General features: G+C 34.8%; 1 protein-coding gene across 11 annotated transcripts in view; it reads left to right on the top strand.

Moving 5' to 3' along the window:
- ABI3BP (ABI family, member 3 (NESH) binding protein) overlaps positions 1–23,198 on the top strand; it is a 296,163-nt gene that overhangs the window by 187,273 nt on the left and 85,692 nt on the right. For 4 of the 11 annotated variants that reach the window (XM_010841959.1, XM_010841958.1, XM_010841960.1 and 1 more), the window contains 13 exons: positions 867–926; positions 1,748–1,831; positions 5,254–5,313; positions 6,111–6,194; positions 7,782–7,838; positions 8,876–8,935; positions 9,605–9,685; positions 12,523–12,597; positions 13,477–13,533; positions 14,178–14,249; positions 14,712–14,759; positions 17,979–18,053; positions 21,978–22,052. The exons of 1 other annotated variant lie outside the window; for it this stretch is intronic. In XM_010841959.1, the coding sequence (XP_010840261.1) occupies positions 867–926; positions 1,748–1,831; positions 5,254–5,313; positions 6,111–6,194; positions 7,782–7,838; positions 8,876–8,935; positions 9,605–9,685; positions 12,523–12,597; positions 13,477–13,533; positions 14,178–14,249; positions 14,712–14,759; positions 17,979–18,053; positions 21,978–22,052 (888 nt within the window). The remainder of the gene's footprint in view (positions 1–866; positions 927–1,747; positions 1,832–5,253; positions 5,314–6,110; positions 6,195–7,781; positions 7,839–8,875; positions 8,936–9,604; positions 9,686–12,522; positions 12,598–13,476; positions 13,534–14,177; positions 14,250–14,711; positions 14,760–17,978; positions 18,054–21,977; positions 22,053–23,198) is intronic. 6 more of the 11 variants (XM_010841967.1, XM_010841966.1, XM_010841968.1 and 3 more) reach the window with 4 other exon arrangements.

Below are 23,198 nucleotides of genomic sequence, written 5' to 3'. Positions count from 1 at the left end.
GTAGACTGGACTTGGCCCTTGGCCCTTAAGGTTTGGGCCCACTACAGGGTTTGTATATGTGGAGGAAAACATGATCCAAGACAGAAGGACCAGGCATGTGGTGGAGATGGCAGAGGTGGGGTGGGGAGTTGCCTAGAACAGACTGTCCTACTTCTTAGTGGTCCAAGCATGGCTACTGATGATGCTACATTAGGATGGACCCATCCAGCCAATTGAAAGAGGATTTTGAGAACTTGATTCAGGAGCTTAGATTTGAAAGACGTCAACAGTCTTTGATTTCCATTTTTTTCCGGGCTTAGGCCAGAAAGATGCTCTACCAAATATTACAGACTGAGTGACCACCATATCCTGCTCTTTTATGTGTCATGATTTGAACAGAGATCTCTGACTCTTTCCATAGCTGAGCTCTTGGCAGGACAAACACCATCCACTTCCATGATTAATTTTTATATCTATTTCAAATGTACACACCATCTATTATATCCATGTTAATCTAAACATAGGATGTGCTCCTTTTCAGCTTCCACTGAAGTACAGGTTGATCAGATTACTTTAAAGACAGTTTTTTTCTCATTTTATATTAGGTAAATGCCTGAAAATATTTTCTAGTGCAGAGTTTTCCATATTGGTTAAAATCCATTAGTTAAAACCTAGGAGAATTTCATGTTGACTCAAGATAGTTCAAGGCTAAGCCTAAGACTGACCATAACTATTGCTTGGCTGAAGAACAGTCATCTGCTCTTTCTGTTATTTTTTGTTTGTTTGTGGAAGGAATGATACACAAGCAAATCTTGATGGGGTGCAAATGTTCTAACTTTTCATATATTTTTAAATCTCTTTGCTTTACTGTATTATCTTTTGGTCAGTTCCTGCTTCAACCCTTGAACCTGTCACTCTTAGAACAGAGGCCCCCGGAACAACATTAGGTAATGATATACCGTGTTTTCAACAAGCCTTATCCTGCTTATTGTTGGGCTCAGAGTTTCATCTTACTCCGTGTGACAGTAGTTTTATTCTTTGTGGCCATTTATCTACATTCTTCTTAAAATTATGAAAACTCTTAAATTATCTGTTGTTTTTAATAGAATTAGCCATAGGTGAGCCTACTTTAAGATATTTGCTGGGTAACCTGTTTGAAATTGTGTCATTCTGTGTTTTGTTCAAGCGGTGCTTGTGGTTAAAAACTGGTTTTCAAACACATCACAGATCTGTTTCTTGTCTAGACAGATAAAGCCATCAACAACTACTCTCACAGGGCCAAGAGGATCCATTCTTGGCACATCTACATTTCTACCCTTTTTCTATTTCCTTAGTATTTTGTTGTTTTGTTTCCATTTAGGTAGTAATGTGTTCTTATTTTAATAGTTACATAGAACATGTACCAGAGATTGAAAGATTAAATTATAAACCTCACATTTAGTTTGACTGTCCTTCATTATCTATTGAAATTTAGCAACAGTCCTTAACCTTTTTGTTGCCCAACCACACTGCTCTATGAGAGTTTGATTATAATTACTAATCTTTATTTCTTATATTAAAACTGATTTTTGTCTTCAAAAAAATCTTCTATGATAAAAGAAGATACAAAAGGAATTTATGTATGTGACAAAAATCTCAAACTAAAAAGGTAAATATCTAATAATATCAAATAAGATGTAGAAAATCTAGAGTCATGTTTTTGCTTCCCATAGGTTCCAGAACCCTGGGTAATGTTGTTATGTAATAATACAAGAATTTCTTCCTTCAGCTTCTAAAACATCACAACAGACAATTCATCCACATCCCAGACCAAAAACCACACCAAGTGCTGAAGCACCTGAGTCAAAACCAGGTAAAAATTTTCATGGCTTAGAGTTCCAACAACCTAACCCAACAGGGTGACGAGTAATCTTAGTTGTTGGGAGTAACCAGTATGCCGCCAGAGACTAAAGATGCAACTCAGTATTGAGTTGCAGTTCCTACTCTAGAGTTGGCAAGAAATGCACAGTAGGGGGAGATTTGTATGGCAGCCTTATGCCTCATACTTCCTCTGTAAAAATCTCTGTTGCTGTACATTTTATTAACTGCCACTTATCTTGTGAAAATAAAGCTTGTCTAGAAAAATTAGGCATATTCAGTTCAAATTGATAAACACTAAGTGGTCGGGAAGATCCCCTGGAGAAGGCAATGGCACCCCACTCCAGTATTTGTGCCTGGAGAATCCCATGGATGGAGGAGCCTGGTGGGCTACAGTCCACAGGGTCGCAAAGAGTCGGACACGACTGAGCGACTTCACTTTCACTTTCAAGTGCTTTCAGTAGCCTCCCAAGGTGCTATTGTATCAGATGTGGAAGATGTGTTTTTAGTCCTAAAACCTGAAAGACAGTTAAAAACAAAAGCCTTTACTTGGTAAATAAAATAGAAGATGGCAATATACACATCTATGAAAATATAAGATTGATATTTGTGTGCTATCAACAAGATGTGCTAGGTACATAAATCTTCGGGTCAGGGAAAGATAAATTTAGAAAGAATGAAGCCTTACTTATTTGACTAAGTATAAACATAATGCTAGATTTCTGATTTATATTCACTTAGAACTTTGATATAGCTCCCTTTACTCTGGAATCTAGTATTACTAACTAGGTTACTGCTTAAAGTCTAGAGAGCTTATTGTTTTAGTGATTTTACAAAATTTGAGGCTTGAAACTTCTAATCCAATTCTGAGAATATAAAGAAATACTATGATACTATGTTCTTTAAAAAAAAACAGGAAATTAGAACTGATTCAAATGTATTCTTTTTAATGGCTGAGTAATACTCCATTGTGTATATGTACCACAGCTTTCTTAGCCATTCATCTGCTGATGGGCATCTAGGTTGCTTCCATGTCCTGGCTATTATAAACAGTGCTGCGATGAACATTGGGGTACATGTGTCTCTTTCCCTTCTGGTTTCCTCAGTGTGTATGCCCAGCAGTGGGATTGCTGGATCATAAGGCAGTTCTATTTCCAGTTTTTTAAGGAATCTCCACACTGTTCTCCATAGTGGCTGTATGTGATGCAATATTATTAACTGAAGTACAGATTTTGTTCCAGTTTCACAAAATTTTATGCTAGTGTCCAGTATTTGTTTTCATACCTTATTCAGCTTTCCACATTGTATTTAGTTGCACTGAGCAGCTTCAGCTGCGTGCAACAAATTCTGATAAATTCTCTTTTCATTCTTATTCTGTTAAAAATGTTTTCTACTTTTCCTTGTTATGGCTTCTTAGATACAGCCGTCATTTTTAAGTAGACATTTAATTTCCAAATATTTGGAGCTTTTAAAGTATGTTTGATATAAATTTCTCATTTTGATATTAATTTCTAATTTAAATACATTCTTTTCTGCAAAAAAATAAAAAGTGGTGATACTTGTTGCCTTGAGCTTAACAATCATATATTAATATATATGTATATACATTAGCAATCATTATATGTGTATATTATGAAAGAAAGAAAGTGAAATCACTCAGTCGTGTCCAACTCTTTGTGACCCCATGGACTGTAGCCCATCAGGCTCCTCTGTCCATGGGATTTTCCAGGCAAGAGTACTGGAGTGGGTTGCCATTTCCTTCTCCAGGGGATCTTCCTGACCCAGGGATCGAACCCGGGTCTCCCACATAATATGTATATATTATAAATAATTTAAAAAATATATATAGTCAATGTTATAAAGTTTTTCATGTCAGTTTCTACCATTTATATTATCCATATTATATTTTTATATATATTATATATTATCTATAAATATGTTTTGTTACTGTTCTTTTTATTATGAAAATAGCAAATATAGGAAAAAATGCATGAATCATATGCATTTACTAATGATTATAAAAATTATATGTACAATTTAATAAATAATTAAAATAGAAAAAGTAAAAACAAGAGGTAACCTTTTTGCTTTAAGAAAGCATTCATTAGAGAGGAAAAAAGAACAGCAGAAAGGAAGGTCAAAGACAAAGTGAAAAAGTACATGATGGGAAAATTCAAATGTCTGTAATGACCAAGTGTATATTGTAAATGAGCAAAAAGGACTAAAAATGAGACAGTATAGGAGTAGAGACTGGGGCAAACAGGAAAATTCCTTCCTCATCCACACAGTTCAGCTATGACTTAGTTTTGCTAATTATTGCCATGCAGACTATTTCTAGACTTTCCAATTTTTTTAGGGTGTTTCCAAAATTTTAGTTTATTCAGTAAAATATCCCAGTTTTCAAACATCACATAGGTCAGGCAAAGCACTTTTACTCATCAGATTTAGACTGTGCACTGTTGTGTAACTATCTCATTCTTTTACAAATGAAATTTAGGGACTTGTGATTGTGGAAAACAGCAATTACATTGTGAGCTGATTGTGGGGAACTTCATATTAAAAGCCTTAACTATTTTCCTCTGCAGCTTACAGAGAGGTTAATAAAAGATTTATGTGGATTTAAAAATTACATAAAAATTTATTTTAGTTATTCCAAAATTTACTCTGGTTTCGAAAGTTTCCAAGCAGTCACTGTTTCTTCTCTATTGGACAAAGAAAAAGATTGTCTCAGTATTGCTGATTTTGTGGGATAACAATAGTTCAGGGGCATTGACAATGAAAGCTGGAATGTGCCCAAAATAAAGAAAGAAAGAAAGTAGAGCCTTGAAATCATCATGGGACATAGATGAGTAGAAAGATGGAAAAGAATTAAATCAGAAAGAGTGGATATAGGTAGAGACCAACCAAAGGAGAAAGTCTAACTGTAATATATAATACAAAGGATATCTGATTTCAAGGTGGTACTCAAAGCTTTTCTAGATCTTGGTTGGTCCACATCGGACTCCCAAGGTAGAGATCTTTAGGCACCTGATGAAGCCATTGAGATTTGATCAAGTATTTATCAACAAGTTCCTCTTTGTTCATGAAGACATGTTCTTTCTTTGCTTAATATGGAGAGATACCAATCTGATTCATCATGCTGAGGCCTCAGTCTCTTTCCCAAGATAGGTCCTTACCAATACCCAAACATCATACTTTGGCTTATTAATTTAGAATCAGATAATAAAAGGAGGAATAAGAGAATAGGTACCTGACTTAGGTATGGCCAATTTTTAGAAAACCAATTGTTACCCTTCTAGTTTAAGAGTTTTTAAAACTTGCCATGTTATACTAGGAAGATCCTTTTCACAGTAAATGTTTTAAGTTTTCTTTTATTTAAAACAATCATTTGGTTTATTTTTTAATACTTTTGGTCAGTGCCTACTGCAGACTTTGAACCTGTTACATTCAGAGCTGACGCTTGGGTAACAACAAAAGGTAATAACACGTGATCCTCAGTAAGTGCGTTCGCTTCTCATTGTCAAACTTGTTCCGTCAACATCACAGCTACAGGTTCTTTTGCTTCATAAAGCTATATCATCATCCTCTATTATCACGCCATGATAATCTTCATCCTAAAAGTACTGAAGACTCTGACTCTTAAAACAAGTTAATCCTTTGTTTCTAAGAGAGCTATGCATGAACCTAACTCAGATCAATTGTTATACATATAACCATCTGAAATTGTTCTTGCCTTTGCATATGTTTTTTAACCAATGTTTTGTTTAAGTTGAGTTTAAAAAGCAATTCTTGTAACCCTAACAAAAGTTAGAAAAGGGGGTTCTTTGTGGATCTAAAGGTCTTTTTTTTTTTTAAGCTATCTGCGACTGAACTGAATTGAACTGAACTGATATGATATTTGTTCTTTAACTGAAAAGTTAATGACATGGTCTTATTTTAGGAAACCATTGAAGAGTTTGTACCATTACCACCATCATAATATTTTACCAATCATTCTTTTCCTTTTTAATTCAAAAGAGAGTTCTTTGAATGATTCTTATTTTTAAATGAATAACTTACTTTCATATATGACTTATTCCCAGTAAACTTCCACATGTAAAAAAAAAAAAACTATTATAATAAGGGTGAAAGCTTCAAATTAAAAAGTTTAAAAGACGCACTTCCTAAAATATGAGGAAATCTAGTAAGTTTTAGGAAATCTGGAGACGTGTGTTCTGCTACCCATAGCTGCTGAACTACGAACTCTGAAGTAACTGAAGGTTTTCTTTCTTCAGCTCCTAAAACATCAAAACGGACCCGTCGTCCGCGTCCCAAACTTAAAACTACAACAACTCCTGAGGCACCTCAAACCAAACCGGGTAAATGTGGGTTTCTCATTTAAGGACTGAGTCCTCGTGGCTCTGGAGAGTCTGGGATTGATCCAGCAGTGGGAATGGTAGTCCATGTGATCCCTGCGTGGGTAAAGGCATGAAATGGCCTGCTGCTGCTTCCCCCTGTCGAGTTAGCAAAGGAAAACGTGATGAGGGGGTGGCAGGGACTCGTGCGATAGCTGATTACTCTGCTTTCTACGTAAGGATCTACTCTTTTATGTACTATGTCCTTTATTTGCGTTTTCTTATTCCATTCCCTTCTTCACTTAAAGACAAAATGTCTTAAACCATTTTTTTTTTTTTTTTTTTTCAAGAAACAAACATGAAGTAACTTACCTGTCCCCACAGCCCATCAACAGTTGTGAGGATATCAGAGAAGGCAGCGACTTCTTACTTCTCAGTCTGGAGTAGAGTCAAATTCAGAACCCGCCTCAGTGTGCAACATTGAAAGATTGAACCTAGGCAGTATATCTGTGCAAACAGAGTTCTTTTATGCAAGGGTTCTAAACATCTCTCAGCTGAAAGAGAGAAAAGTCTGTGAAGGACAGAAGTAAGAAGTCTTAAAATCATGGAGACTGACAGACAAAAAGAAAGGGGAAGAGACCAACCAGCGAGCACAGACTTCTGAGTGAAGGGAGGTTCTGCTTCTCAGTGGTAATGAAGAGTACTGTGTTTGGAAGGGCCCATAAGAGTAGTTGAAGAAATTCCTTGAAAGTATGACTCAGAAGTTTGGATCTGACCCAAAAGTATCAGTGGTCTCTCCTGCAATGGTCTCTTCCCCCTATACAGGGTACAGCCTGTGATTAGAACAGAGCACGTTAAGTGCTCTACTGGGCACCACATGCTATTTGTTCTTATATCCTGATTTATTGAGTGCTTTTGCCTCAAACAAGGTCTCAGCCTACTTCCAAATAGGTCTTCTCGACAAGATCTGTATGCTTCACTTGGCTTAATTCTGTTCCATGTCTATAAATACAAAATCTACTTATTGAATACATGCTTATATAGACATGCTATTTTCTTCCAATTTTATTGAGAGAAAATTGACATACAGCACTGTATAAGTTTAAGGCATACAGCATAATGATTTGACTTGCATGTGTCATGAAATGATTCCCACGGTAGCTTTAGTTGTTTAGTTTAATCCGTCACCTCATATAGATAGATGAAAGCAGTAGGAAAATATTTTTCCTTATGGTGAGAACTTAGACATATTGTTTTCTTAAAGCTTCCACAGAAAAGTCAACAGTTGTCAGAACAGTTACATAAGTATGTATTTGGTAAACTGTTTGGATAATTTTCCTAGATCAGTGTTCTACAATGATTGGAATTAGGTACTTAGATACCCAGGAGAAACTCATGTTGACTTTATGAAGATATTTACCAGATTGTGTATGCTATGGCTGTCTCATAAAAGAATATCTACCTGGCTTTAGGTGACCAAATCATTAAATAGGAAGTATGTGATTTCAAAAAAATTTTCAAATTGTTATGTACCTACTGAAGCAATATTATACTGGTAAGATTTAATTTGCTGACTTTTCACAAGTGTTTGTTTCATTGTTTTTTGACTAGTTCCTACTACAGATCTTGAACCTGGTACTCTTAGAACTGAAGCTCCAGAAATCGTGGGTAATGAGCATGCGTGTCCTTCAAATGGTGCTCTTCCTGTTCATTGTCATACCATTATAGCCACAGGTTCTCCTGCATCTTAAACTATTTCTAACCCCTCTGTTGTCATCCTATTACAATCTTTATCGTGTAAGTATGCTAAGCTCTATGTCATCTGTTGAATCTAAGAGAACTGTGTATATACTAATTTCAGGATGTCGGACTGCTGTGTATCTACTCGACTTTGTCATGTGATCATGCACATTTGGTTAAAGTGTTGACTATTAAGCTTTCTTTCAAACATGAATTCCCATTTATCTCTTATTCTTCTCACTTGCTTTTTCCTCATCAATTGTAGAAATGCCATGTTTTTATTGTGTTACTTTTTATTGAATTAGGATCTGTGTGATTGTACTGGTGAATCTATTGTTTCAAGGAATAATGCTTTCAGATAATGGTCGAATTTTTGAACATGCCTAAATCTTAAAAGTTTAAATGATGGGCTTTTATGATAGAATAGGCTGATTATTTCTCCTTATTTAACAAGGTTTAAGAGTTTCTTGTCTTTTACTGAATGAAGAACCACTTTGAAATTTTGATGAGCATGTCCCATTTTTTACATTGATCCTTATCCTTTTGAATGTGTGAATTCATTATTATACCCACGATTATTGAAAGAGTGAACAAATTAGTAGACATTTATATGTCAACTTGTATAGAAGTGCAAATAGACTGATAAATGCTTTTTCCAGTAGTTAGAAAAGTCTAACATGTTTATATTCATAAACGTGTAGAAAGCTCATCTAGCAAAGTCTTCCATGCTAGCAAGGGTCAGATAACCAAACATCTAGAGCTTCTTGTTGACCACAGTGATATTGAACAAAGTGCATAACCTGTCTTATGAGGTTAATGGATATTGGCCATAATTTGGTCAGATCTGCAAAGAACAAGTATGTGTCTCTTTTCTCTCTGTCCTGAAGCTTAAAAATTAGCTTCTGAAATTAGTCTTCAAATACATTTTAAAAATCTCTTTGGTTTATTTTATTGTTTTTGGCTAGTTCTTCCTACCATCATTGAACCTGTCACTCATACAACCAAGGCTCCAGAAACAACATTAGGTAATGATATTCTGTGTTCCACAACATTTTTTTCCTGCCCATTATCAACTCATTCTATCATTATCATCCTCATCATCATCACATTATCACTAGCTTCTTAAGACTATCTTGTCATCCTCTGCTGTTCTGCAACTTGATTATCCTTCTCAATAACAGTATTGAAGACTCTAAAAGAAGTTGCCTATTGTTTTAAAAGCTATGCATGGGATTAGGTCAGAGTATTTTTCTACTGTGTAATCTTAATTGAATTTGTATCATGTTCTACTTTTGTCTAAATGGGGCTCATTTTTAAAGCTGAGCTTCAAATGCAGTCAGGAATGTCTGTATCTTCTCTAGATGAACTAAAACATAACAATGTATAGTTCCATGGCTTGGGGGAATATTTACATTTCTTACTGTGAACTACCTATGGTTTGATGATAGTCCTTACCTTTTTTAAAATTAGAGATTTATAAGACTCTTCACTTCTTGACTTAATTTTATGTGTAAGTTTTACCTCAAGACTCTGTGATAAAATAATGAACAAAATAGGCAAAAACATTTGGATCTTAAAAATATATGCCTTAAATTTCAAGGAAACATATTTTAGAAAATCTAGAACTTTATTTCCAATACCACATTCACTAGAATAATAATAATCCAATAATAATCCAATATTTCTTCCTTCAGCTTATAAAACAACACGAGTTCGTCGTCCACGTCCCAGACCTAAAACCACATCAAGCCCTGAAGCACCTCAGACCAAATTGGGTAAATGTGTTATTCCATGGTTTGAGGGGTAAACCCTAGCAATCTGTCCATGTGGGGTCCCAAAGCAGTGCCTTTGATGGAAAGTAACAGACTTCATGTTCCCTAAGAGTTGAGGCATTAAAGTATGGTTAGCAGCTGCTTCTTGGATGAGTTCTTGGTCACTTTTATTTGTAGCAATACTGGCATAGTTAGTCATGGTACATCTACAGTTAAACACACATGATCTATTATAGTACATAACCATAGGTTTTTACCCAACTTACAAGAAATGCAACAAATTCCTTTCACATATTTTTAACATATATTGCCTAAACAGATTTTCTAATGCAAGCTTCCATATTAGAATCAGAAAATCAAACACCTAGGTCAGTCTCATGTTGACTATACTAGGATTCATAGCAGAGTTCAAAGGTTGTACCTACTCTCTGCGATGAATTGCTCCTAGCCTCAGAGACTATTTGCTTTCTGTGAATTTACAAAAGTTAAAAAAAGTTGTCATTCGAAACTAATGTTTAAAAGAAAAATTAAGACTTTCTATGTGTGTGTTTAAGCTTTCTTATGTTCCCCGTGTTGCTTTTGGTTAGTTTCTGCTATAAGCTTTGAACCAGTTATTCATAGCTCTGAAGCTCCAGAAGCAACATTAGGTAATGATTTTTGTGACCTCATTAAAAACCCACCCATCACTATCATGGCCAGAGTTGCTCCTGCTTCCTTTGATTGCTGTTGTAATTCTGTTTCATGCTTCATCTGATAAGTAGTCAGGATTCTTAATTCAAGAGCTACCTGTTATTTGCAACAGATGTCCCTGGATCCAGGTGAGGAAATCTATCTGCCATGAAATCCCCTTTAGCATTTCATTATGTGATTCAGTGAAGAGTCTGAAGTCCAAATTGTTCCCCTTCTATTTGGTATGTAGATCTGTAAAATGGTAATAATTAAGTACCATGAAATTTCTCTGAACCACTCTCTAAGATTTTTTGTGATATTCTCATTATTCTCTTCCTATTTTAAGGAATGGTTTCCCTATCAGATTATTTTTAAAAGGTTGCTTCTTGGAAGAGTCAGTTCTAGTGAATGTAATTTACAGGCTTAGCCATCATTAATGAACTTGACTATTCCTTACTCTCCACTACAGTTTAGCATTGATTGTTAGTCATTATTAAGTAGGAATCTCTCTGAGGATCTAATTATACATAGTAATATCTATATCTTTAACACATTTTGTTATTGATCTCTGAAAGACCCTCAGTGATAAGGAACAAATTGGATAGTAAAGTGAAATTTTCAAACTTAGGCAGTAAAGCCAAGAAAATCTAATATTTTAGAAAACATTGGTCCACATTCAATGTTGATGGTTTTTGGACCTACAAATACAATAGCAACTCAAAATTTTCTTCCTTTAGTTTCAAAACATGGGGCGGGGGGAGGGGACATCCTTCTTTACAAACTTTAAACTTCTCTAAGCTCCACAGTTGAAACCAAGGAAATCTATGAGTTTTAGTTCAAGAAGTCCTTCCAGCCCATTGCAGTGGGTCCCAAAGTGACAGTGATGTGGCTTGCCAACTTGCATTTCCCTCCTCTGTGCTAAGAGAGAAGGTAGCATTTCTACAATAGCACATGGACCAGAATGCTCGTGGTTGGAGGAGATCTATATGGTAGCCAAATGCATAAGAACTGTCTCTGACAAAAGATGCATCTTATTCAATTCTCTTAGCATTCTATTTCATTAATTTCTTTTTCAAATAGCCTTGCTTCTTTGTCTTAGGTAAACAACCATTTCCTTGCCCTCTGTGGTCCCAGCACCATGTTAGTAGTTGAGCAGAGTGGGGTGTGGAACAGAGATAGAGATAAAAAAAGTAAGGGCACGTTTTACCTCTTAAAGTACAATATAATTGTGAAGAATTGAGTCTTGAATTCTTCTTAGATGAAAGATAACTTGCTTATACAAAAGCAGCTTGTTTGATTAAAAATATAGAAAGAAAACATTGAAAGGAATCAAGGTTCTATGTGGTTTTAGAGGGAATAGTTGAGCTTTGAAATAACTAGGACTTAAATTGGTGGTTGGAATGGTGAGAACAAGAAAATAAAACATTTTGACACATATTGATGGTACCTGAGGGAGTGGTCAAACTGGAACATAGAACAAAATACTCCTAGATGATATTGAATATTTTGTTAATAATACTGTGTTGAAATCAGCTGTAAGAAATTCTTAGAAAGCCCTTGTGGAAATATAGATTCAGATACAATAGTCTTTAAGGACTCTCACTTTTTCAAATAGGCTCTTGCTTTTTCTAAAAGGATAATTAACATCAGGGATCAGTAAATCAGTGATTTTTTTTTTTTATGTGAAGAATTAGATAGTGAATATTTTAGGCTTTGGAGCCCATTCAGTCTCTATTATAACTTTTCAATTCTGCTGTTGTAGCTTGAAGCCATTGAAGTTTTGTTGAAACACAGCCACATGTACAAACTAAGATGATTCAAGGCATATTTGTATATCACTTACATCTTGGCCTTGAGTCATTTTAGTTTGCACGTGTGGCTGTGTTTCAACAAAACTTTATTTGAATTTCATACCATTTTTTACATGTCATAGATTATTACTCTTTTAATTTTTTTCAATCATTTAAAAATGTAAAAGTCACTTAGTTCACAGGTCAGGAAGAGGGATTGAGAAGCGCATAATTTGCCAACCTCTGGTTTAAATAATGCAAACTCTGCATGCCTATTCATAACGCTGTGATTCTGAAGGTCTCTGTATTGCTACCTTTATCTAAATTCTATGACATAAATTATCCATAATTAGTTTGACAACTTAGACCCTCTTCTTTCAGCTCTCACTGAACTGCAAACTCTTATTTTGAAGCCAGTGACATCACCAAGCCTAGAAATGACACAGAGTCAACCTGGTAAATAAATTATTTAATCTGCCTGGATACACCATTGAGCTTCAGGGAACACAGCCCAAGTATTGTATTTCCAAACATTGAAAAATGCAAAAGAATATGCATTTAACAACTCTACATATGGTACATGTTCTTTCCATGATTGCAAATAAGTATAAATTAGTAATACATTATTTTCATATTAATTGTTATTCAACTGTATAGAAATACTTACCTTCATTTCATTGGGTTTACTCTGTATCAGAGAATAATCACATATCTGATTAAGTAGTCAACAAAACCACTTAGAAGAGCTGATTCTATTCTTTACCTTTATTTTTCACTAAGTTATAAACTTGTGATTCTCTTTAGTAGTAAGCTAAATTTGTGTTCTGCTATGTGAAAAGAATGCTCATTGAGTTGTGAACATTAAGAAGGAAGAAAGTTCTCACTTCAGTAAAGACAACAAAATTTCACCTTACACAGTATGAACCTAAACATTATTGCCCTTCAAATTAAAAACAAATTTTTAAGATTATGCTTAGTAATGCTGTTGCAACCCTCTGACATTTATTTTGAAGTACCATATCTTTATTTTTTCCTAATGGGATTATAATTTCTTTTCATCCCCTTTGTATATCTCTTAATTAGTTAAATGGCATTTTGATGCTTATGTTGATGGAACAAGGTATGGTTGTTAATGATAACCTACAGTACTTATAAAATTATGAATTCAGTTATTAGGGTTTCTTTTAGTGTTAATAGTACTATTGTTATTACAGTAACAGCTTACATTGAGTACTTTAAAGTACAAGACACGTGTCTAAATACTTTGTGTGAATTTATTCAATGCTTGCAACAAGTCATTCTTGATAAATTGTACCATTTTGTGTTTTTTGCTAGTTTCTGAAGTCCTGGAATCGCTTACATTTAGCACTGAGTCATCAAAGGAAGCTATAGGTAATAATGTTCCCCAGTGGGAAGTCAGGTATACGTGCTTTTGCATCACATTGTGGAAGTCATCTTGGGATGTCCTCATGCTTTGTAACATTTCGTGGCTTCTCACATCTTGCCTGTGCTCATCCAGTGAATCTTGACAATCAAATATTATATACAGCACATTGTGCTAGTGCCTGCTGTGTTGCTATGCAAGTTTCACAATTTCCTTACTTAGTTCCCTCTCACTCTGAATGCAAAATTTCACTTTTTAATATTCTGAGCACTCTTTTCATCCAAATATGCACATCCTATTTTTCATTTTCATTTTTAAGATTCATCCTCATGCTTTCAAAGAACTCACTCTATGTCTTTTTCTCACTGGAATCCTTAAACAAAAATATGTAAGGAAATGAAGTTATCTGCTTTGCTCCAGGTGGAAATTGCTGTAGATCCTGCTAGTTCGTGTGTGTGTGTTCCACACTGCACACTGCCTTCATTTCTGCCCTCTTAAATTGTAGCCATCTTCATATTCTACCTAAATGTTATTTATTCTCACAAATCTATCTACTTAGGATAATTAACCTCTGTTTTCAAATTAAAGTGTTCCATTACAGTGGGTACTATGGGCTGCCCACCGCTAACCCACCATTCGGTTTCTTCTCTAGCACCAACTGAAATAGATTATGTCTATTCCACCGCCAAAGCACCACTCAGGCCAGAGGAGCCAGAGACAGAAGGTGGTAAAGGTTTTCATGCTTTGATTCTTTTATTAAAAATATTTTAATTAGTATCTATTACTTTTCATAGAATACTAAAGTCCAAGCTGGGGTACTTGTTCTAAAGTTCAATAGCTTTGAAGAGCCATAGTTTCTAAAATCCTTGAATTCCTAAAATTAAAATGATAGTTGACTCTCTGAATACAGAAATAAACTTCAGTTTCTCTGTGGTATCTAGGTATTGAGGCATAATAACACTTGACAGTTAATGACAGTTAAAACATCAATCTTAGTTGGAGGTTTAGGATTATAGAATAAGATGTCCCTCTCAGATCGCTTTTTTCTTATCCTAACCTGTTGTCCTATCTGTAAAAATGTGATGCAGATTCCCAAGAGAATGAGGTTGATATTCAAGAAAGAGATACTTGACTGCAGCTTAACATCTTACAGTTTTTAAAATTGTTCTCCTTTGTTTTGATACAGTTGTGGGATCTATTACACATGTGTCTGAACCACCTGAGACCACGCTAGGTAATGCTACACCCTGGCAGCTTTTGTCCTCATTGTCACCATCACCAGAAAACCCATGTTCTCCTTCATTGTGAATCCATGTTGCAACATCATCCTTCTTCATCACAGTTCATTTTCTTTCTAGATGCTTCTCTTCATAACCATTGTCCAAAAAAGTGTCTTCTCTCATTCAGCTTTGTATCTAGATCTTGGCCTCTTGCTATTTCAGTCACCAAAACTGTCAAACCTAAAGCATCTTTTTCCTAATGTTGAACATTCTGCCAGTTTGGTATTATGTTGAATATTTCAGATAATATATTTTTGTACAATGATCCACTTGTACCTTCTGCCCTAGCAACACACTTTTCATTAGCAGTCATTTCATCACGTTGATTTACTTGTTTGATTTTCTCTTTGTTAAACAAAATTCAATGCTGCTGAATGGCTTATGCTTTAACAGTTTTTATTACTTTGTTTTATGGTTACTCTTGAACACATCTTTCTAGCATTATTGGGGGAGGTACTAATATGGAGTGATGATTTAAAAATTAAGGATATTGCTTACCTTGAAAGTCTTTTATAACCTGGCATCTCTAAGCAGTTTTTAAACTAAATACATTATTAAGAAGTAGGAGTGGTATTCACTGCAATTTTCTTTTTTTCTGTAAAATCTGCTTGTTACCATCGTTTCTGTATTAAAGGTGCATGAAGCACTATAGTAACCCTGGGTACGTTCCTTCAATTACTGTAGAAACATCACCTCTGCCTCCCCAAACTGTAATTCTGCCCAGCCCAGATGAGCCTCAGACCACACTGAGTATTGTTTTGCATTTCATGTAGAAGGTAAATGTTCACAGAACTTAAAAGACCAGGAAGATGATAGTTGGGCACTATGACTAGCTGTTGGAAGCCGTAATTGCTGCTCACAGTCTCTGATGGGGGATCCGACCTTTCTGATGCCCCGTTCCTCTTTCTATCCATAGTGTGTAGCCAGTCCCGTAGCAGTGTTGTGAATATCATTTAGGATTAACTGAAACACACCTCTCAGCTACTCCACAAGTCTTTCGTAGAGGAAATAGTAATATTTCTGGGAAAGAACATTTATATTCTATTTTAAAACATAAATATCCCAATTTTAAATGCTTTATCACCTTACTACTTTCTTCTGCTCCTTCCTGTGGCAGCTTGGCCACTTCACTGGATACAAATAAGAGAAACTGAAATCACACCAGTTAGTTGGCAAGTCATAAAGGTTTCCTTGATGGGATTTGAAACGTAGGAAAACACAACATCAATGCAGATGTACTTCTTCTTACAAGGAAAAAAGTCTCAGTGTCTACAGGCTCTCTCAGACCAGCAGTTTATCATATATAAGCTCAAACTTGTATTTTGATGGCCATGAAACTATTTTATATGACTCTATTTCCAAATGAGAAATGGATATTAAATTTATTCATTGAGATATGGATATGAATTTTATTTGTTCATTAATTTATTAATTATTCCTATGGATATTAATTTTATTCATTAATTTCATTCATTCAATTAATTTTATTCATTGATATTAATTCATTAATTTTATTCATTTATTCAAAAAAGTCTTTCAGTGTCTATAGGCTGTCTCAGAACAGCAGTTTATCATATATGAGCTCAAACTTGTATTTTGATGGCCACGAAACTATTTTATATGGCTCTATTTCCAAAGGAGATATGGATATTAATTTTATTCAATAATTCATTCATTATCAATTTTATTCATTGTCCATATAAACTATTTTATATGGCCCTATTTCCAAAGGAGATATGGATATTAATTTTATTCATATAATTATTCATTAATTTTATTCCTTGTCAGAATACCCCATTAAACTTTGCCTATTAAACTCTACAGTTTAATTTTACCAAAATTCCATGCTGACTGTATTAACTGGATCTGTGTCTGTTATCTCTAAAATTTTCAAGTTTTTTTAATAGCTGTGGTTATTAATATTATTGAAATATTTAATTGCAGATACCACCAGTGATACCAATCTCATTCTGAGTTATTTTTTATAGAATTGCTTCATAACATGCCTTTACCTACAGATGGTCTCTTATACCCCAAGGATGCAAATGACCTATCAGTATGAACCTCAACAAGCAAAGCAATTCAGAGTCACAGTATCACAAGACTAAGAAAACTGTACAAGTATTGAATTGTAGGGTTGGAAGGGTTCTTAAAAATCCTTTACTTTTGATGAAGAACCCGAGGTTGTAGACCAAGTAGTAGACTCAGTGATCAGTGAGTTCTTAATCTCTGGCTCCTAAACCAGTATAATTTCCAACATATCTTGTTCCTCTTTCTACAGGCGAGAAGATTCCACTGAAATCATTGCATGCTTTGTATATTTTAATTATCAGGAAGAAGTCTCTACAGACTCAATTTCTTTTATCTAATAACTCTTATTTTCAGCAAGCTTTTCTTAAGGGTCTGAAACTCCATGACCTTGGAAACCATCTGTTTCTTCTTGTTTCTCTTTATCTCAGACACACTTAATCCAACCAAACAGGTGTTTCCACAAGCTGTGACCTTGCATTTGATCATTATTTTCCTCTAGCAGGATAAACCTTTAATTTTTTTAGTGAAGAAATTGTCTTTTACACTGAATGTCCCAGAACTCTTTTGAGAATTGCCCAGCAAAAGGATAACTTCCTTCAATAATGTATCCTTTCAATTTCTGTTCAATTTTTCCTCCCCAATATGACCAATAAAAATTATGTTCTGTTTAACAAAATTAATTTTTTTCCATAACTCTCTTATTAAGACATATTCACCTTCTAGGTATATTTGGAATGTAACGTGCTTTTTATTTAGAAGAAATTGTGTCTCTTTGTACTTAAAATATTATACTGGGATACTCTGATAATGCGATGTGAACTTATAATAAGGATGAATTATTTTATCATGAAATTTATTTTTAGCCTATTTAATAGGTATTTGAAGAAGATAATCCTAAAATTTCAACAGTTTCATTTGCCAGCTGAGTATCTTAGATATTAGTTAATGTGCCTTCTTGTTTTGTTTTCTATTATAAGAAAATGATCTTCTTATATTCTATTGCTCTTTGCCAGCTTTAATTATGTTAATTGCTGTATATTTACATCTTCAGTCACTCAACAAACGTCTTTGCGCTCCTAGAAGGTTAGGTACTGTTATTCTTGAGAAGCTCAAGAGCTCCGAATCTGTATCCTCTCTTTTAGCTTCCAAGCAGATACCACGAACTCCTCCCAAACCAAAAACATCTCCACATCCAAGAATCCCACAAACACAATCAGGTAAATGTTTATTTTATATTCTGGCCTGAAAAGTTTGATGTTTGCAGAGTTACTCTATTGAATTATAGCAAGTTAGGTTTTTAACCCTTATAAAACAAGTCTTTCTTTGAAACCTAATAAATATTTATATTTAGACTTTATCAAAAAGTATAGTATTAAAGTGGCTTATTCCAAAAAGCTTCCCTACTCTTATGGTATTTGAAAAGGGGATAGAGAAATATGAAATTTCTTTAAAAAATAGCCTGCCTACTCCTTTTGCTTCTCCTAGTTTGAGAAACCCTTCCATGATCCTTGCATGTCCTTTACCCACCAGTCCTCTAATTATTTTTTGGCCTTTCAGTCAACTTTATTTAACATTAGGTCTTGAAGATTTTTAATATGTATCTTCTCCTATAATATTTACCTAATATTGCTTTGGTTGTTTTGCTATGAGTTTTGGAAAGAGCTAAACAAGAATCATTATAAGCTATTTTTTTAATAGTATGGAGGTTGTTACTTGAATGATTAACCCTGACTTCTCAACCAAGATCTTGTTCATTTCCTCTGACTGCCTTGGCAGATCTCCATTTCAGGCTACCATAAACCTGACATACCTCAAAGAAAGCTCATATTTCCCTCCTTTTGGTTTCTCATTTGTATCAGTTGCAGATTCTCAGCATTTTACATCAGTTTTTATTCTTGTCCTCATCCAGCCTCTGGACTCCATCAGTTTTTCCGGACATTTCCAGCATTGATGCCTACCCCGTCATGCCTAGTCGGCTGTCATTAGTCCTCCTGCCACTCTTCCCTACTAATTTAAAATTGCATCACCCCTTGATCCTTAAGTGGCTGATTAACTAGTTCACTTCATCAGTTAGCCACTCAACAAATACTTATTGCATGCTGACTGCATGCCAGCCAATGTGCTACACCCTGGGAATGTGAAACAAAATTTCGGCCTTCTGTGGTCAAGGTGGTTGCAGTCTAGCCAATCATCTATATTTAAATGTGTTTACACATGGCCCATTTCCAAAAAGTATATGAAGTGCACCTACCCAGTGTACTGGAGGAACCCTCACTATCACCAATGATCTGGGGAAAGGAAAATGTTAGCAGCATCAAAATTATGCTTGATCCAGGTAATAGCTCTGAATTACCACCACAGATTCTTTAATCACATCTCAGTATCCCTACTGAAAGAAAAAAAAAAAAGAGCTGTTAGATTTGGGAATGATCTTGAATACCTGAGAGATGTTAACATTTTCTATTGTATTTCTGAGAGAAATTTTGTCCATTATTTTTTCTTTAAAGGAAGACTCCTTAAAAGAAAGTCCTGGGTACCACATCTAGCTAATGATTTTCAATCTGCTTTAATGTATTTTAAAATGTGTTTTTATTTAATTAGTAAAACTTTGCTAAAAAATAATATGGGTGTGATATATAAGTATATGAAGGTATCAAGGCAACAATCATCTGAAAGAATAAGAAATTTTAAAATAACTTTTTAAAATAAATTTGAAATGTTAATACATAAGAAATGCAGGGAAAAATAATTGGAATTAGTGAATAAGTAAAAATTAATAGAATAAGAATTTTAAAAGCAAGCATATTAAATTTGTGGGTAGGAAACTAAAATCTAATTTTAAGAAATCAACAGATAAAATCATTAAAGGAACTCTCAACCTTTTATGTGAATATAAAGAATAGAATAAATGTAGCAGGAAAAGGAGAAATGGAAAGAAATAAGAAAGCATAAAACAATGAATGCTGGAAAGTAAGAGAACAGATGAAAAATAAGATGTGTTGGAAGTTAAAACATTGAGGCTGTAAAGCCCTGGTTAGCAACATTATAAAAAGTAAAGGAGATTAGAACTAAGAAGGAAGGCATTCATAATTTCATCTTTTTGAGCTGTCCTCTATACTTACAAAAATCAATATAGTAAATCAGGACCTTACTCTAGTTTCTGATTATGACACTCTAAGTTTCAACCTTGTTTGATTTTGATTTAGACCTTTAGCTAACCTTTCTTGACAAGATAAGCAACTTTAGAATGGATAGATGCATACACTCAGTGGTTCCACTCAAACTCTGAAACCCTGGAGTGGCTGCAGATTGTAGCAAGAGAGCATCCTGATTCTGTCCCAACCGAGCAAACTCCAGTCCATCAGCATCTCCCCTGGAAAGTAACTGCCATCCAAATACTTCCAACTTTGTCAGGGTGGCCTAATATAAGGGGACGATTTGGAAAATTGTTCATGCCACGTATTCCTCTTAAAAGTGGGTGAAATTAGGATCTGTCTTACCCAGGAGAATATGAACTTTACTTAATAGATCCAAGCAATACTCTAGGTTTTTATAGTCTTTCAAGGATATTTCATATGTATATAGGTGTATCACTCAATAGTTCAAAGACAAATGTTTAAACTCTCACAGTACTTCCCCCCTTACATCTGGCTAGCTGTTGCAAAAGGCCATTTGAATGGGAGAATGTTCTGTTCATATGTACAACACCAAATGCAAATTGTTATTGTTGGGCTATAAGCCATCATCCAACATAGCATGTACAACCTAGAGAGCAATGCAGTTGTTAATCTATCACTATTTTCAGAATGAAATTCTGTAATTGGGCATGCTGCCTTATTTATATTTAAATTATGTTGATAAATTAGATAGAAAATTTTAAATTTACTATATTTGGCATTTGAGGACATATTGGGATCAAAAATTTGGAAGAAATCATCAAGAATATTTTATCATTAAGTATAGGTTTGATTTTAGATTCCTATGTTCATAAGTAACAGTGAACAATCCTGTTATTAATAATTATATATCTAGAAATCTTATAACCATCAAAATTGCTCCTAATTTTTGAGGGGACAAGCAATGTGAAAAGCAAAATATACTCAGATCTTTCAATGTCAAATTTGTAAAGTTTCTCCAAAAGTGGAAAGAAATGTTTATAGGAGTACAGCTTTCACATCATTTTGACATTCACACTTAATTCTCATGGTCACGCTTTGAGTTAGGACAGGTTTATTATGTCTACCTAAAAAATGAGGAGCAAGTTAAAAATGTGACCTGCAGAGCTGGGATATAGGAAACCCGAGTTGGGACCTAGCGATCATGTCTGGACCTTGGGGTTCAGTTCAAGCCTTGGCTCTGGTGCTTAATGATCATGTGACTCCAGGCAATAGTCTCCAACATTGCTTCAAAGTGAAGCTGATCATTCCTTCCTCTCAGCATTATGGTGAGAATCAAAGGGCATAATCTTTATGAAAGCCTTTTTGAAGTTGTAAAATGAACTATATAAATAAGGTAGACCTTTCTTTCCCCGCTGCCCCCAGGACTAAAACAAAACAAAAATCTATTACATTAGCACCTTGTTACTCCAAAGGAACAGCTGTGGAAAGACGGTTTGAGTTTGTAAACATGTCATTTAAAGGTTTATTTAGAGCCTAAGAATTGCCGGAGGCACAGAACATGAGCCCAAACATTCCCTTCCATTGCCGATTCTCTTTCTGCTGTTGCTGACCTGACTTTAAGTTGCTTTCATACATGCTTTTGGGGGTCCCACTTTGACTTTACTGAACTCATTCTTCAGAGAAAGGCATGAGGATGGGTTTAAGAAGTCAAGCAAACATCCAGAGAAGAGTACTCTTAGATTAATTTAATTGCTATCTCTTCTGAAAAGTTTCCAAAATTTCTTCATACTACCTTTATGCTTAGTCAAATTTTGCTGTTTCTCAGATTTCATTTTTCTTAAAAGTATTTGAAATTCTAACTGATTTACTTTTAGAGCTTAAGGTTTATTTTTCCATATAACTCCTATTTCAATACTTTTTTAAAAGCAATAATCAGGTTTATGCTTTGTCAGATCTTACATGCTAAGCATGACTGGGAGATGCTGAAACCAAATGACTCATGGTCCAAGCTCTCTCTTTCAGCTCCTAAGGTATTCCAGCGTGTTACTTTGAAGCCAAAGACATCACCAAGTCCAGAAGTGTCCTATACGCCACCTGGTAAATGCTTTATTTCATGTTTAAGTCAAATGCATTCTACTGTCACATTCTACAGCGATGAAACATGAGGAAGGATGGGTATGAGGTCCATATTTCATTTATGTTCAGATACCATGCTGTGTCGTGCATGATATAATCATTTCAAAGTGTTTATAAAAGTTACATATGTGCTCCATTATTTATGTAAACATTGATATAATCCAAAGGCAGAGAATTATGCCAAGGGTAGAAGACTTCTCTTTTTTTCTGACTTATAAAAAATAACCTTCTAGAATTAAGGATAGAATGCTTTTTTCTTTTCTGACTTCTAAAATATAACCTACTAATGTTAACTATGCGATGCTCACGTTTCACCAAAATAAGATAAAGAATTGGGATTTTTCCACAAAAATTATAAAATGATGTTTTGCAAATGGAGGAAATTATGTTTAGCCATTTTCTTGGGTTCAGAAATTTTACACTAAGTTCAGCACTGAGGATTTTTTTTTTCCTTTGCTTGAGGTTTTAATTCTACTTTCCCAGTTCATGGAGCAGTTGCTTAAGAAATTTGTTTCACTAAATGATTTCTTTAGCTACAGATCTATTTATTGCCTATCATTTGAGAAGGCTTTTTGCCTGTTTAGAGGGGGGATTATGTTGCATTTGTGGGAGAAGTCAAGGTGGGACTGCAAGGACCCAGACATTTCTCTAGATCCTCAAGTGATCATAAGAAGCCTCTGTTGGCTTCACTAAGTAGTTCATTGTTGGTTCACTAATAAGCCAAGCCAAACTTGTAGCCAGAGTATCTGAGAAATACTACAGGTTTTGCCCCCTTAAAAAAAAAAAAAAAGTTCAATTATTATAAATTCTTAGGTGGTCCTAGAAGATTATAGAACATTCCTAAAACCAAAGCTTTTCTGAGCTGTAGCTTGGACAGATGGCATTTTGGAAGCAAGTGAATTCACTTGCTATCATGGTTTCCTGGTTATGTGGGTGGAGAATGTTTCTGCTGCTGTGGGGTGATTAGGTGGTTGCAGGTGGTAATAGTCCACAAAGAGCCTTTTTGCCCTGAAGTCCAGAATGTAAATTTGTACTGCTAACAGCAAAAGTCATATTATAAACACCAATAAGAAAAAAGCTTATCTTCCCACTGGCAAAAGGTCAACT

This window comes from Bison bison, unplaced genomic scaffold, assembly GCF_000754665.1.
Source record: "Bison bison bison isolate TAMUID 2011002044 unplaced genomic scaffold, Bison_UMD1.0 scf7180017864168, whole genome shotgun sequence".
In the NCBI taxonomy this organism is placed as follows: Eukaryota; Metazoa; Chordata; class Mammalia; order Artiodactyla; family Bovidae; genus Bison; species Bison bison.
This window is presented reverse-complemented; position numbering and strand designations above follow the sequence as displayed.